This window comes from Microcebus murinus, chromosome 10, assembly GCF_040939455.1.
Source record: "Microcebus murinus isolate Inina chromosome 10, M.murinus_Inina_mat1.0, whole genome shotgun sequence".
Classification (NCBI taxonomy): domain Eukaryota; kingdom Metazoa; phylum Chordata; class Mammalia; order Primates; family Cheirogaleidae; genus Microcebus; species Microcebus murinus.
In genome coordinates, this window is record NC_134113.1 from 20,618,589 (window position 1) to 20,635,704 (window position 17,116).

The 17,116-nt window shown below is 34.7% G+C and overlaps 1 protein-coding gene across 2 annotated transcripts in view; it reads right to left on the reverse strand.

The window, feature by feature from the left end:
- SCYL2 (SCY1 like pseudokinase 2) overlaps nucleotides 1–17,116 on the reverse strand; it is a 57,943-nt gene that overhangs the window by 8,191 nt on the left and 32,636 nt on the right. For both annotated transcript variants that reach the window (XM_020287900.2, XM_020287901.2), the window contains exons 9-13: nucleotides 15,420–15,596; nucleotides 13,008–13,130; nucleotides 8,533–8,646; nucleotides 6,090–6,222; nucleotides 3,772–3,890 (exon numbers count right to left, since the gene is read on the reverse strand). In XM_020287900.2, the coding sequence (XP_020143489.1) occupies nucleotides 3,772–3,890; nucleotides 6,090–6,222; nucleotides 8,533–8,646; nucleotides 13,008–13,130; nucleotides 15,420–15,596 (666 nt within the window). The remainder of the gene's footprint in view (nucleotides 1–3,771; nucleotides 3,891–6,089; nucleotides 6,223–8,532; nucleotides 8,647–13,007; nucleotides 13,131–15,419; nucleotides 15,597–17,116) is intronic.

Consider the following 17,116-nt stretch of genomic DNA (forward strand, 5'->3'; position numbering starts at 1 on the left):
TATACCTAACACTAAGCCTTAATGTAGATTAAGCTTTGGTTAAACTTTGGTTAACTGCTGATAATTCTTATTATACTTCTGATCATAATAACCAATTTATTTGAATAATACCATATATTACTGGAAGGATCTAGAAACTGCATTCCTTCCCTTCCTGAATCTTATAATTGCATCGTTGTGCTGGTTGCTTATACATACATTATTTTATTAATCCTCATAATTCTTCAAAGTAGGTTTATTAATATTTCTATTTTACAAATAAGGAAACTCTGGCCCAGGAAGAGATAAAACAACTTACTGAAAGATACTAAACAGCTTACATGACAGTTACAATTCGTACTAAGTCTGTCTCCAAAACTTGTGCTTTTTTCTACTACATTATACTGCCCTTCACCAAGCTCTACCAGCTTCTTCATCTTATAAAGGGAATGATAAAAAGCATATTTCCATAGCAGTTTACCATGACTGATTTTCTGCTCACTAGGCTTTTTAAAACTTGAAGTATAATACGCTAACAGAAAAGTACACATGTAAGTGCATAGCTCAAATAATTCACAAACTGAATAAATCCAATGTAAGTGGTAGCCAGATGAAGAAAGAGAACATTGTCAGCAACCCAGGAGCTTCTTTGTGCTCCCTTCGTCATTTCCCACCCCACACCCTATGGGTAAACACTTATTGTACTTCTGATCATAATAAGCAATTTATTTGAATACCATATATTACTGGAAGAATCTAAAAACTGCATTCCTTCCCTTCTTGAATCTTATAACCACATCTTTGTGCTAGTTGCTTATACATACACTATTTTCTTCTAGCATCACAGTTAAACTTTAGACTATTTTTGTACCTTATATAGATGGAATTTATATTAGATCCTCTTCTATGTCTGGCTTCATTTGCTCAACATTACATTTGTGAGATTCACCCATATTGCTACATGTGGTTTGTGTAGAAAAGAGTTAACACAGTAGGTCTGAACTGGTATCCTTGGAAAGCTCTGCTTGCAAGGACTGGTCTTTGGTTGGTGTCCAGGGACTCAGATTTCAGGAAGGTTCCCCATATTAACTGGTAACAGTGGTTCACTGTCTTATTTGTGCAAAGAATATGTTCTATAAACACCGGCTTTCCTTCTGGGACTCTGGAACTTGAGTGTATGCCAGGCAGAGGGTGCTACCTGGTCAGTTCTCAATAAAACTCTGGGTGTTGAGTCTCTAAATTAGAGTTTCCCTGGTTGGCAACATTTCACACATATTGTCACAACTTGTTACTGGGGGACTTGCAATAGTAGCCTGTGTGATTCCACTGGGAGAGGACTCTAGAAGCTTGTACCTGGTTTCCCCTGGACTTTGCCTATGTACCTTTTCCCTTTCCTGATTTTGCCTTATATCCTTTCACTATAATGAAGTATATAGCCTGAGCACAACTATATGCAGACCCCAAATCATCCAGTCTGGGGGTGGTCTTAGACACCCCCTTCAAACACAAGTTATAGATTATTCAGTGGATTGCTCTGTGGCATTTGTTATTTTTTTGATCAAATGCTGAAAATGAATTTTCTTAAGTTACTTATCTTTTTCACTTAATGTATATTATACTTAAAGGATCTTAAATCAGAACGAGAGGGCAGTCTTAAATCAGAAACCTTGACCATGATATATATAAATAGGAAAACAGACCACATCTATGCTAAACTTCTGTAAAATATACCAGAAGATATAAATCTAAATATTTCTTAAAAAAAAAAAAACACACACACACACACAGGATCTCCTTCTGTCACCCAGTCTAGAGTATAGTGGCCCAATCATAGCTCATTACAACTTCAAACTCCCGGGCTCCAGGGATCCTCCCCCACCTCAGCCTCCCCAATAGCCACACTCAGCTAATTTCTTTTTTCTTATTTTTTGTAGAGATGGGGTCTCGCTATGTTGCCCAGGCTGGTCTCAAACTCCTGGCCCCAAACAATCCTTTTGCCTTGGCCTCCCAAAGTGCTGGGATTATAGGGGTGAGCCACCATGCCCAACCTCAAAATATTTCTGTTGGTAAAAATAGGCCCTAAAAAAATCACAAAGCCGAAGAAAACTAACACAACATTTCAAACAGAATTATATGTCCTAAAATAAGCAATTGGGAACATTTAAATCAGAAATAAGAGAACAGAAATGATAAAAGTTGAAGACAGTTTTAGATATATTATCCTACTCCTCTCTGATATTCACTGTCTCCCTTTTTGCCAATTCTAACCCTAACCCTCTCATCTAAGATATGAAGAAACTATCAAGCCAAAAATTGAAATCTAGGGACAAACTTTCAGAGGCTTACACTACTACTTCAAATGAAGTGTTGGATCTGATTACAAATTTGTCTACCTCCAAAACTGTGCTCACTCAGCACTCTCCCCACTGCTAAAAGCTCTCTTCCTTAAATTCCAGCTTTCTGCTTCCTTCATTGCTGTGATTCACTTTCGGTCCTTAATTCTAAATCTTCCCTGCCTATCCATCATTGACATTCTCAGTTAAACAATAACCCTTTTCAGCCTTTTCTATTACATTTCGGTAAACACCATTTCTATTGTGCACAAAAATGGCTTGTCATACCTCGAATTTTCTCTTAATTCAACAAATTATTTTGTTTCTAGCATTGCACTAAGTGCTAAGGCTACAATGAAGACTGAGCTATAATAATTACCTTTGAAGAGTCCACAATCTTCAGGAAGAATCAGACACATAAGTGCATAACTGTGATAACTATAGTGATAAAGGTATGCAGAGACACAATTCTATAATAATCTTCAAACGTATTAATTACCCCTTTGCTGAAACATTTACTGCATCTTGAAAGTTCATATACCTAAACCAGACAGGCACTTAAAGTCTACCTATTCTAGTCTCAATTTATCTTTCTCCCATTATTCCCATCTGTATTATACACATCTCCCAAATTGAATTATTCTTTCCCTGTGGCAGATGGACTCTTAAAATGGTCCCCAATTATCTCCTCCTTCTGCTATTCATGTCCTTGTGTAAAACCCTAACTTTAAGTATGGGTGGAACCTGTGACTTACTTCTAAGCAACAGAATATGGTAAAGGAAACAGGATATCACTTCCTTGATTACATTACAAGAGACTGTAACTTCAATCTTGCTAACAGTCTCTTGCTGGCTCTGATGAAACAAGGTGCCACGTGGAAAAGACCCTTTTGGCAAGGAACTGACAGTGGCATCTGGCTAACAGACAGCTAGGAACTGAGGCCTTCAGTCCACAAGAAATTGAATCCTGCCAACAACCAAGTAAGCAAACTTAGAAGCAGATCATTCCCCAGTTGAGCTTTCAGATAAGTCCCTAGTCCTTGATTGCAGCACTGTGAGAAACCTGAGCAGAATATCCAATTTAGCCATGCCCTGGATGGACTGACCCACACTAGCTATGAGATAATAAATGTGTGTTGTTTTAATCCTCTAAGTTTATGGTGATTTGTTATGTAGCAATAAATAATGAATACACTACCGAAACACATGCCATGACTTTGCTCTTTGTTTATATCAACTTCCCAGCCCCAAATGCTACACATTTTCAACATCCTGCTCATTTACTAACTCCCAATGAGGTTTTCAATAATCTATCCTTCCATCCAATACACTTTCTTCATTTAACTCTGTGGCACATTTTTCCTTGTTTTAGCAATCTTTATATGTAATATATTTATATATTTAATGCCAAGAAAACAGTAAGTTGAATAAATTCAATAAAGCACAAAAATATTCCTACCTGATTAAGATTAAGATTGTTTTCAATACTCAAGGGTATGAGATGAGGCAATACTTTTCCAGCCAGCTGCTCTTTGGTGATTCCCAACTTCTTATGAGTAAAAGTACATTTGTAAATACCTGATAGAAAAGAATATGACATATTTTATAAGTTAACACCATAGATTAAGTGAAATCATGAAAATAGTATATCTATATGAAATCTCCTGATAATCAGTGTAGCACAATTTTTTCCCATTACCCACAATGAGGATGCTTTAAACATATGGATCAGAATAATTTCAGCCTTTATCATCAGTCCAAACTTAAATACCATGACATATTTATTCTGTGTTCTTTTGGTTTAAGAGCACATTTAATGATAGCATAACATTAAAGCCTTATCACAACCTGGTTCAGTTCTTACAGTACAGCGTTAAGGTTACAGAATTCCTCTCTATCTTAAAAACATATAAATATATATTTCAGAAATCACACTCAAACTTAAGGTATCTATTTCAAAGTGTGTAAGTATAGGTATAGTCAAAGTATAGGTTCTATACCTTTATTCACTTCCTCAGCAAATCAAATTCAACATGTTTGAAACTTAAAAATTTAATTCAATCTCAAATAACCCTTCCTTAATTGTCTCACCTATTTACTCAGCCTTCAAGATCCCATTATCCCTATGCCTTCATTTGGCAAAATGAGCACATTTCTTCTTCAATCTCTGAATATCTTTGTGTACTGTTTTATATATAGTCCAGAACTTTAGAACATACCATCTCTTATTATTCTGTTAATATATACCTGGATTATATATCCAAAGCATAACTCTATTGAGCATCTACTAAATGCTTATTTGCTGGGTACTATGCTCATTACTTTGTTTCACTGAATTCTCACAAGAATAATTATAATATTATTTTTATTCTCATTTATTTGATAAATAAACTGTTCAAAGTCATCTCAGGAAGTGATAGAGCCAAGATTAGAGCCAGGGCTCCTTCTACTGTACCAAACACCTATTCAAGAAGTCAACTTCTTTGAGCATGAAAGATTCACACCATATCCCAAGAGTTCTATGTCTATAGAGATCCACAATAAATACTTACTAACCATTCCCACAAATATTTACTGAGAGCTTTCCATAGGCCAGGCACTATAGTAGGTGTTAAGAATACACAGATGGGCCGGGCGCAGTGGCTCACGCCTGTAATTCTAGCACTCTGGGAGGCCGAGGAGGGCAGGGAAGATCATTTGAGCTCAGGAATTCGAGACCAGCCTGAGCAAGAGTGAGACCCTGTCTCTACTAAAAAATAGAAAGAAATTAGCTGGACAACTAAAAATATATATATAGAAAAAAATTAGCCAGGCATGGTGGCACATGCCTGTAGTCCCAGCTACTAGGAAGGCTGAGGCAGTAGGATCGTTTGAGCCCAGGAGTTTGAGGCTGCTGTGAGCTAGGCAGACGCCACGGCACTCTAGCCTGGGCAACAGAGCAAGACTCTGTCTCAAAAATACACAGATGAATAATACATTTTTCTTAAAAACAAAGAACCTCAAATTTAGTAAAAAATGACTTGTTAACAGTTTTGTGATTCTGCAGCTATGCCGGGTTCTATTACTACACCAGACCCTTGGCATTTCCAGACTGGACTTTCATAGCTTTAACTATATATATACAATTTCAGACTTTCTTGACAGTAATTTGTAATTACGCTGATAGAATAGAATGTGCTATAAGGCTAATATGCTTCATTAGCACATCACTTAGCAATGAAATATACTAGTTAAAATTTATACATATTAAAAAACTGGCCACTCTGCCACTTATCAGTTGTATGATCTTCAATAACTTACTTCACCTCTCTGAGCCTCAGTTTACTGGCTGTAAAACAGAAATAATAGTATCCATCTACCTCATTGAATTTGGAGGAGGACAAAATAGAATAATGCAGAGAAAATACATTGCCTCTGATAAAGTGAGTACCAAATAAGCATTAGGTAATACTACTAAGACCATTATCAGCATTTCAAATAGCTTTGTTTGCCTCTCTTACTTTGTACCATTTTATGGGGAAAATACTATGCTATCATGAAATCTATGAAGGTAGGATTCTCAAATATCTTATTGCTTTGTAAATGTCAAGGTTCTACTGCTTTTGCTAAAATTAACACAAAGAGAAAAGTTGTATTATGGCATTTATTTCATCATTCTTCAGTTACTGAATGCTATATACATGAAAGGAGAGTACAATGGTTTTATACATTGGAAAATTTATTTACATGACTGTAAAACAATAAAGTGGCATCAAATGACATTAAGTTTTCAGCTACCTAAAATTCCCATGAGGACCGCAGGTTCCTTAGATGGAATTTGTTGTAAGAAGGGTAGGATATCATCAAGTACAAACCACTTATCCAAGTATTCCAAAATCTTTCCTAAGCACACTAATGAATTTACACGAACCTATTAAAAGAGGTAAATTGCGTTAGTCATTTAAAGTCTTCTTAATCTAAAATAAAATATTTAAGCATAAATTTAATCTTCATATAGACGTGTTAAAATCTCAAGAATAAAAGTAGGTTTAGAAACTTTCATCCCTTATTATAAAAAATTCATTTATTTACTAATATCCCTGCCTGACTCATTTCAGATAGCTAGTCAGCTAAAGACTTCAATTTTTTAACATTTTAGATAAAGTGATTAGAATTGAGAAGCTCTTATTACATATATGCTTACTAAGAACATTCCTTTGGGGACATTTGAATTATAAAATGAATTCTCCCCACAAAGTGATCCATTTCATTTGGATTCTAGTATTTTACTCTAACTTGGGTTCAATTTATCTTAAACTACATATTTTAACAACTTATGAAGAGTATTGCTAATATTTGTTTTCTATTTCTTCATACATCTTTAAAACAGTTACTAAGACCTGACATTTAGAAGCTCTTATTGAAATTCTATATTCATCTTACTTTTTTGATAAATATGTCACACCCTAGTTTTCAACTGAAATTTCTTAAGACAGAATACTATTTGGGGAGTATAAATCTCTAATTTTCAAAAAAAAAAAAAAAGTAAACTAAGAAATAAAATAATTTGGTTGGTTAAAAAAAGCACCATATTTCTTCAAGACAAATGGAAAAAATTTTTCATTTCTGAAAAATGTGAAATAGTTTTCTGAAATTCAAGCACAAAAGATATCTGAAGGCTTAACTTGTACTCAGAATCAATTTTATAAAAGAAATTGCTGGATTCTACTGGGAGTTATATACTTTAACAGAAACTGAAAATGCCAGTTTAATTTTATTTAGTTTTATGATATATAAAATATTAGTAAGTCATGAATAAATAGAATTCTTGGAGAATTTTACCTAGTGGTGCAAAATTTATTTATTTTTTTACTTCTCAGGGAACAGTATTAAGATACAATCCTAATTCATGATTGAGGAATTTCCTAGTTAGAATTTTTAAAGCTTAGAGATACGGGTCTATGAATACAATTCAGAAATTCATATTTGCCACTCTGAGGGTAGGCATAAGCATTAAAAGTGCTATGCAAAATGCACTTAAAAGGTGATATATAATATACAAATCCATTCCAGAGCTAGTGTTCTCAATACATTCCTTAAAGCTCCTTGTAAGTAATATGCCTTTATGGGCCAGCTAGCATCCTAAAAAGAGATATAAACATCCCCGGGTATTAATGCAGATCATTTAAGTACCATGCTTCCCACTTCTATATATCCCTGCATACATACCCAGAAGTAAACTAGAATTGCACTTTGAGAAAAAGTATGTTAAAATAAATTTATGCTTCCACAAAATAAGACAGGATTATAAGATATTTTAAAAGGCATAGAGCCTTTCCCACCAAAAAACATGATTTAAAATAGATTAGGTATCTTAAGGTAAAAATCATGTCATTTAAATTGCTTTTGCCTGTAAGTCTATTAAGCTACTAATATTTACTTCTATTTAAATTCACATTCCGTCAGATAAAGATGGACGGTATCTCCAAATAGATTTACAAAATGCAAATTTAACAAAATGCTCATTATCAAACATAAAAACTATTCATATACAGAACTGATCAGGCAAAGAAGGAACATTTCTCCCTCTTTTCTAAAGCTGGTATTTAAGGAGAATATTCGATGTTACGTCTATAATAAAATATCAATGTGATAAATATAAAGAAAAGGTTGAGGACATTTATTGCTTTCAGTATGAGATAATAAGAACTATATTATTTATTCTACCTTCCTTGACTAACATGTACCTTAATGTTAAAATTTTATATTCAAAGGAGGCGACTCTCCTGGTTCTACATTTTTAGTACAACTATTTACCTCACTTGTATTTATGTTAACTTATTGTTTTATTTTACTCTTTACCTTTTTTTGAAAGTGAGGAATAAGAAACTTAGAAACAGATGACTAAAAATAAAGGCATTTTTTATAAAAGGAAGCCACTCAAAAAGTTTTTAGACTTATATACTAAGTTAAAACTAACAATAAAATAGAGTTAAAGCAGAAAAGAATCAAGAAAATATAATCACTCAACTTTTCTACTTAAGCACGTAAGGATAGGGATGCAATACTACAAATTATGTATCAGAGAAAATCATAGTTCACTTTTATAGTACTATATATATGTTACCTATAAACAAGATGAAATATACAAACAATCTATAAAAGGTTACTAAACAATAAGGAAATGATTTAAACCACTGACAAGCGAAAGAAAAACAAAAATTAATATGCAGTTACTTACAGCAAGGGAAGACGTTTGTAGACAGGCATTTTTAATTCTTGGAATCAAAGCATTTTTCATGGATGGGTAGTCTATAAGATTTGCAAAGGTTGGAATGATGTTTAGACAGAGCTCCTATTAAGAAAATAAATTAGATCAATCTTAGGGAAAGACTCTCCCATTTTTTCTCTCACATATTAAAAAAAAATTTGCATTTGTCTAGCTAAATGGTCATACAGTTTGAAATAACTTTCACATATGTTTTTTGGTCCTTTCAACAACTGTTTGAAAAATGAATAGTTATAATCACTTTTCAGTTCTAGAAATGAGGAAAAAGGCTCAGAAGACCTTACTCAAAGTCGTACTTGATCATAAAAACTAGCATATACTATCAATACTCCTGCCGCATTCCTAATCTCTTTCCCTGATAACACAAGTGCTTATTTATTTTTAAAAATAGGAACACATACGTTTTGCTATCTTTCACAATGTATGAAGTTATTTAAAAAATTCCTCTTATGGGATTTCTTAGCTCTAACATATATCCATGTGATAGAATATAATACAAATATTTTTTAAAACGTATTTTAAAAGACTGTTTAATAATACTGTTGAAAAATGTAATAGGATAGTATTAGATAATCCCAACCTTTTTATATATATATATGTATATATATATATATATATTTTTTTTTTTTTTTTTTTTTTTGAGACAGAGTCTCGCTTTGTTGCCCAGGCTAGAGTGAGTGCCGTGGCGTCAGCCTAGCTCACAGCAACCTCAAACTCCTGGGCTCGAGTGATCCTTCTACCTCAGCCTCCCGAGTAGCTGGGACTACAGGCATGCGCCACCATGCCCGGCTAATTTTTTATATATATATCAGTTGGCCAATTAATTTCTTTCTATTTATAGTAGAGACGGGGTCTCGCTCAGGCTGGTTTTGAACTCCTGACCTTGAGCAATCCGCCTGCCTCGGCCTCCCAAGAGCTAGGATTACAGGCGTGAGCCACAGCGCCCGGCCTTTTTTTTTTTTTTTGAGACAGAGTCTAACTCTGTTGCTGGGCTAGAATGTCGTGGCGTCAGCCTAGCTCACAGCAAGTTCAAACTCCTGGGCTCAAGCAATCTTTCTGTCTCAGCCTCCCAAGTAGCTGCTGGGCCTATAGGCGTGTGCCACCATGCCCGGCTAATTTTTTCTATATATATTTTTTAGTTGGCTAATTAATTTCTTTCTATTTTTAGTAGAGACAGAGTCTCACTCTTGCTGGTTCTGAACTCCTGACCTTGAGTGATCCTCCTGCCTCAGCCTCCCAGAGTGCTAGGATTATAGGCGTGAGCCACAGCGCCCTGGCCCCAACCTTTATATATTCTTTAGTCTTTTTTCCTAAGCCTAGAAACAGACATTTGTATAGGTACATGTGTCTGTCTCCAAGCTTAAGAAAAAAAGACTAGAAGGATATATCTGGAAATGTTAACTGTGGTCATCTCTGAGAGAGGATTTTAATTTTCTTTATATTTTTAAGTACTTTCAAATTCTGAAACTTAAAAGCAAGCATAACTCATAGAAACAGGAAAAAGTTACTTAAAATATTCTTGTTAACTAATGTGCCACACTAAAATGATTTTAACTGGGAACTCTGAATGGGGTAATAGTGGAAAAGGGAAGGATGACTGGAGGCTGGGGAATTAAATGAGAAAAGGAAAAGAAGAAGAGATGGCTTGAGAACTAACTGGCTACAGTACATACATCTCAGATACCTTATAAGGACAGAATGATCCTTGTTGCAAAGCATAGGAGAAGGGATTACTGAGGAAAATAGAAGTACGGATGTGTATCAGGGAAGGAGCTACTGACAATATCAGGTAAACTTTAGGACATTTATAGTTAGCAGATAAAAATAAATTAACTACTAAGAATCTGTTATCAAAATAACTGGCATATATTTTATTGGCTTTAACTTATTCCCAGATTTCCAAAAGGCAGATGTAAGAGAATTATATTTGTATCCACTCAGAACTATAATAATTAAGTGGGTGATATAATTTGTGGATAAGAAATGCAAGCTACATTTAGGGGACCACTTGCCATGGATGGGAGAGGAGAATGGGCAAGGGTTAGTAATCAGTCAGACACTATGCTCTTGTTACCAGAGAGTGCTTTCTTAGGGAAGAGTGCCTTCTTAGGGAAGAACAGACTTAAAGACAGAGAGAGAAAGAGAAAAGAGATTCCAACAAAAAATCCCTAACATTTGTATTACTAAAAAGCAACTAGAAAGTGCTATGCTATATAATCAAACTCAGAGCAGGGGGTTACAAAGAGGCAAATTTTAAATTATGTCTAAATCACTTAGCTAAGGGGGCAGGGAGCTCTCTCCCTAGGAGGAGCCAGGATGCAAGACTTAAGGACACTGAAAAAAACAAAACAAAACCTCAAGGAAGTCTAATTAGCAAATTCTTAGGAACTACTGCTTATTTTATACTTTCTCTCTATGATGGGCAATGAATGGTAAGGGGTGATGAACACAGTTTCTATGCTTTATTTAATGGGTAAATAATTTCTAAAAACTGAGTCAGATAAATACTTTTATAATGCCTCTCTGTAAGGAACCTACCTTTAGCAAACCTTCTTCTACCTTTCCAAATGTTTTTCAGAACCATCTCTAGCCTCTTAAATATTTCTAACAAAACTATACTTTTTAAAGCTTCAAATAAAAAATGAATTTCAGAAGTTATTTTCTAGTCTTCTACTTGCATAAAGCTTAAAGAAAAGATTCTTGTTTCTTGCCTTCTCTAGGATTCTTTCAATTATTTAGATATGCTTTGACTCTTACCAATCAATGCTGAAATTAGTTAATTTGGTGACTAAAGACAGATTCAATGATATAGAAAATGCCAGTTTCTCAACCTTATTAGCAAAGTTGCACAAATCAATTTGAATTATGTATTTACTATTTGAATAAAATACTGGCTACGACTCATTGGCTGAACTAACTATAAAGAAAAATGGCCTTTCATGTCACTTAACCTCCTCCCACTCCTCCTGAATCTCAAAGAACATAAAACAAGCTTGGCTGCACAGGGCCTATGGGAATGTTTCAGGAGGCATAATTCACAACTCCTTTAGAGGGTTTAAAAAAGTAGTGGTGAGTATACTTTCCCCACTCATCCCATGTCACGTAGACAAAGGCAGTATATCCTCACCTTTAAGAAAGCATAACCTAATAATAAGGAAAAAATTTTGCCATCAATCTCACAGCCTTGAATAAACAAAAGAACTTAGTAAAGACTGAAATGAGTCAAAAAAGTGATCTTAAATATGTGGTATTAAGTTCACTTTAAAAAGTTTTAGCAGGCCGGGCGCTGTGGCTCACGCCTGTAATCCTAGCTCTTGGGAGGCCGAGGCGGGCGGATTGCTCAAGGTCAGGAGTTCAAAACCAGCCTGAGCAAGAGCGAGACCCCATCTCTACTATAAATAGAAAGAAATTAATTGGCCAACTGATATATATATAAAAAATTAGCCGGGCATGGTGGCGTATGCCTGTAGTCCCAGCTACTCGGGAGGCTGAGGCAGGAGGATCGCTTGAGCCCAGGAGTTTGAGGTTGCTGTGAGCTAGGCTGACGCCACGGCACTCACTCTAGCCTGGACAACAAAGTGAGACTCTGTCTCAAAAAAAAAAAAAAGTTTTAGCAAATAACAGTTAAAAATTAAAATTCTATGTTTTTAAAATTAAAATTTCTATACTGTTAAAGAGACTATACATTTTTAAATATAAAACCATTTGTGCAATGAGATGTTCTTAACATAAGTATATATTTTCCAAAGTGAAAACCTTAATTAAATTACACTTTTAATAGTAATCCAGAATGCTATTTTGAGACAGAGAGCTCACAGAACCAGAATTTTAATAGTGGAGACTACAGAGTTTGGCAAAGTCTGTGGTGTTTTAAGATGGCCTTTATGAGACAAAAGTATGACTACAAATGCATTAAGGATGGTCACACTAAATTATTGTCTGCTTTTCCATCTACCTGCTAACTAAATTAACTTCACTGCAGAAGGAACAGCATTTCTAAACAGAAATTGAGTTACCAAGCATGCAAGAAAATTATGAGTATGGGAAATACCTACTCAATATTTTCATAAGAAAAAGGCACATATATCTTTGAAATTTTTGTTCATAATTATTTAGAAAGAAGCAAAAAGAAGGTGGTATACAATAATGTAAACTATAATAAATCAAATCTTCTTCCATAATAGTACATTTCTGATAAATAAAAGCAACAAATCTACTTCATAATACAGGTATTTATCAACTGATTCTTTAGATGGGATTGAATACATTTTAGTAACAGTATAGCAATAATGTAATTCAATAAATAAATATATTTACTATTGAGTTTTAAAGAAAATATTTTATGACTTAAACCAAAAATATACTTTGCTTTCTTTCTTCTGCTTTAAGAATTAAAATCATCATTAAATAAAAACAAATAATTGTACCTGGATCTGAATGGAAGGAGCTTCTAGTGCTCTGTAAACCATTGGTAGGACACTGTTTTTTATCTCATCAGGAGGGGTTTTGGTTAGCAGCAAATCCATTTTTTGTAAGAAAATTAACAAAATCTATTTAGAAAAAGGAAAACAATATATTAAAATCTAGAATCTGTAAGAGATTCAATATATGCCAAAATTTAAAGTTTCTTCAAAAGAATATTCTGATACTCACCATGTTGCTAGCCTGAAGGCATGGAAGACAAAAAACATACAAATCAAGTCTCTTACATTTCTAGAGGCACAATATTTAACATTCGCTTTCAATTTAAACATTCAAACACTAATTTCCTAATTTTCAAGTATCTACAATAATACATCATTCTCCCACAAATACCAACTATCTGGAAAGCTGAAAAAATAAAAAGATTGAGGATATCATAGTAAAATGTCCCAAAGATGTAAATTCCATCACTTGGCTTCTATGAAGTTCAAGAGAAGAAAAGGTACAGAAATGAGAAGGACCGTAAGGAAAAATTCTAGAAAAAAACATTTTTGTTCATCCCTGATTATTTTTCCACCTATCTGCCTGTACCTACTTATATTATAAGGAATATGTTGCCCCTCCTATTTATGCACAATAGTTAGCTTTGCCAAGGACTATAGTCCCAGCTACTCAAAAGGCTGAGGTGAGAGGACTGCTTGAGCCAAAGAACTCAAGTCCAGCCTGGGCAACACAGCAAGACCCTATCTCTCTTTTTTTTTTTTTTTGAGACAGAGTCTCACTTTGTTGCCCAGGCTAGAGTGAGTGCCATGGCGTCAGCCTAGCTCAACAGCAACCTCAAGCTCCTGGGCTCAAGCAATCCTTCTCCCTCAGCCTTCCGAGTAGCTGGGACTACAGGCATGCGCCACCATGCCCGGCTAATTTTTTCTATATATATTAGTTGACCAATTAATTTCTTTGTATTTATAGTAGAGACGGGGTCTCGCTCTTGCTCAGGCTGGTTTTGAACTCCTGACCTCTAGCAATCTGCCCGCCTCGGCCTCCCAGAGTGCTAGAATTACAGGCGTGAGCCACTGTGCCCGGCCAAGACTCTATCTCTTTAAAAAAGAAGAAGAGAAAAGAAGAAAGAAGAAGAAGAAAGAAGAAAAAAGAAGAAGAAAGAAGATGGCGAAAGAAGAAAGAAGATGAAGAAAATAAAATTTCAGAAAGAATTTTTAACTGGAAAACTAAGGAAAAAAACAATACCAAAGAATGGAGACAAATAAAAATTCAGATTATAGGTTCCTTAGGATACCATCTTGACTGATGCATCACTTAGGGAACATATAGCTCCACCAACTTTCCCTCCTGACACCTTGATCATTTGGGGGGAACCCTGATTCAAAGCCAACAGTTCCCTCACTTGCTCTTTCCCTAGACCATAGGAACTCTCGCCTTACCACCACAGACTTCCTTCTATTCCCATCTCTTCAAGGGAAGGACTACAAAGAGTCACAAAACCATTAAATTAGATAGTTAATAATTTAGTAATAAGCTACTGTCATACAGTGGCAGAAACATGTAACAATATTAACTATGTGCCAGAAAATTTCATTTAATCTCAACAACTCCTTTCATTTTAGAAAGAAAAAATAGAAGCTTTAAGATAGTAAAGACTTCTCCAAATCATACTTCTGATAAGGACATAAAGAAGCCCAGATTCAAGCCCCGGTACGTGACCCCACTGCTCTTAAATCCAAGACTATCTTGAATTTGGCAAACAAATACTGTAACAGAGTTTACATCAGAGACTGAAAACTTTTTTCACTTACAATATATACATACACACATTATTTCCATAGGGCTGTAAGCATTTTTCTCTGCTAGTGAAAGTATTTATTAGCAATAAAATAAACAACCGGCACCAATCATCTACAAATTAAAGACCCAAAGAATAAAAGAAACAAAAACACTTAATAGTATAAAAATAAATCTTTCCCAAACCTATAACTTTGAATAACTTCAATGTGAACAACACATGCAAAATTTCATTGCCATTTATTTTCTGAGACAGTAACTCATGGAAAACCATAAGCATTTACCTGCATAGTTTAATTTTTTTTTTTTAATAGAGGCAGAGTCTCACTGTGTTGTCCAGACTAGTCTCGAACTCCTGGCCTCAAGCAATCCACCTTCCTCAGCCTTCCAAGTAGCTGGGATGAGAGGCATGAGACACTTTGCCTAGCTTGCAAAATTCAACTAGAATTCTAGGAATGGTTCACTTCAAACATATGCAAAATGGCCTTCTGACAAGTGGAAAAGAAAGTCTCATATACTCACCTTAATTTTTAAAAACTCATATTCATTCCTTTTGTTTTCAGTGATGGGTTTCATCATGAATAATAGTACATAAATACACAAAGATACCTACAACATACCTGGATTGGCTCCTGCTGTTTAAATACAGGGCCAAGTTCAGGTAGAATTAATTTGACATATTCTTCTTTGGTGCATTCCTCAGCAATCAGTAGGACATTGGGCAAAACAAAGGGTACCATGTCAGGGTTTACAAATTCTGAAGTCAAACAAGGCAAAATTCTCTGCACGATGACACGCTGAAAGGCAAAAATGTTTTTATAAAACTAAAATTTATTTCTTTAGTATTAATATTGAAGTCTTAAAACATCCAATCCCTTTAGGTAAGGTAACCATGTAATTTATGGTTAAAATTGGTACACTTTTGAGAGTAAAATGGGATGCTACTACTAATTATGCCAGGAAGAATGGCATAAATTAGTAAGGTCATAGGTAAAGGGGACATACGGTAACCCGGCCAATAGGAAACCTTCCCTGATTTTTTTCACATTTGTTTGTTTTCCACCTTAACTCCTGTGTTACTTATGATTCACACCACACAACTTAAACACTGTCCTGTATTGTTAGTTGTTGTTTCATGCACGTTAGCTCTACCTACACTTACTGTAAGGGCCTTGAGAGCAGGGACGGTATTTTATGCTTCCTCTCCTCTTTACCCTCCAGAGAATCTAAAGTGCTAGACAAATAGTAAATAACCAATGACTACCTCAAGGCATGTAATAATCAAGCTTCCAAAGTCACAGATAAAGAAAAGGTCCTAAGGGAAGCAAGAAAAAAGAAAAAAACAACATATAAAGGAGCTCTAATACATCTGCCAGCAGAGTTCTTAGTGGAAACCTTACAGGCCAGGGGTGAGTGGCATGACATTTTCAAAGTGCTGAAGGAAAAAAACCTTAACCCTAGAATATTATATTCTGTAAAAATGTCATTCAAACATGATGGAGAAATAAAGACTTTCCCAGACAAACAAAAGATGAGGGATTTCATCAACACCAGACATGTCCTACAAGAAATGCTAAAAGGAGTTCTTCAATCTAAAAAGACGGACTTTAGCGAACAATAAGAAATCATCTGAAGGTATACTCACTGGTAACAATAAGTATACAAATACACAATATTCTATTGCTGTGATTGTGGTATATAAACCACTCACATCTTGAATGGGAAGACTAAAAAACAAACATCAAAAATAATAGTAACTTTTTGAGCGACAGTATTAAAAATATAGATGGAAACAACAAAAAGTTAAAAAGTGAAGGGGAGATGGAGTTAAAGGGTAGAATTTCTGTTAGATTTCTCTGTACTTGTTTACTTGTAAGCACAGTTGTCATGTATTTAAAATAATTGTTTATAAAATGTTTTTGTAAGCCTCATATGTAGTAACCTCAAATCAAAAAACCTACAACAGATATACAAAAAACAAAAACCAAGTAATTACAGTAAAACTACCAGAAAAAATCATTTTTAACAAAGGAAGAAAAGAAGGAGGTAAGAAAGAACCACAAAACAACCAAAAATCAAATAATTAACATGGCGGTAATAAGTCCTATAACACTGAATATAAACAGACTAAACTCTCCAATCAAAAGTGGCTGAATAGATAAAAAAACAAGAGCCAACTCTATGCTGTCTGCAAGAAACCCACTTCAACTATAAAGACACAGAGAGACAGAAAATAAAAATGGAAAAAGATATTCCATGCAATGGAAACCATAAAAGAGCAGGAGTAGCTATATTTCTATTAGATAAAATAGATTTC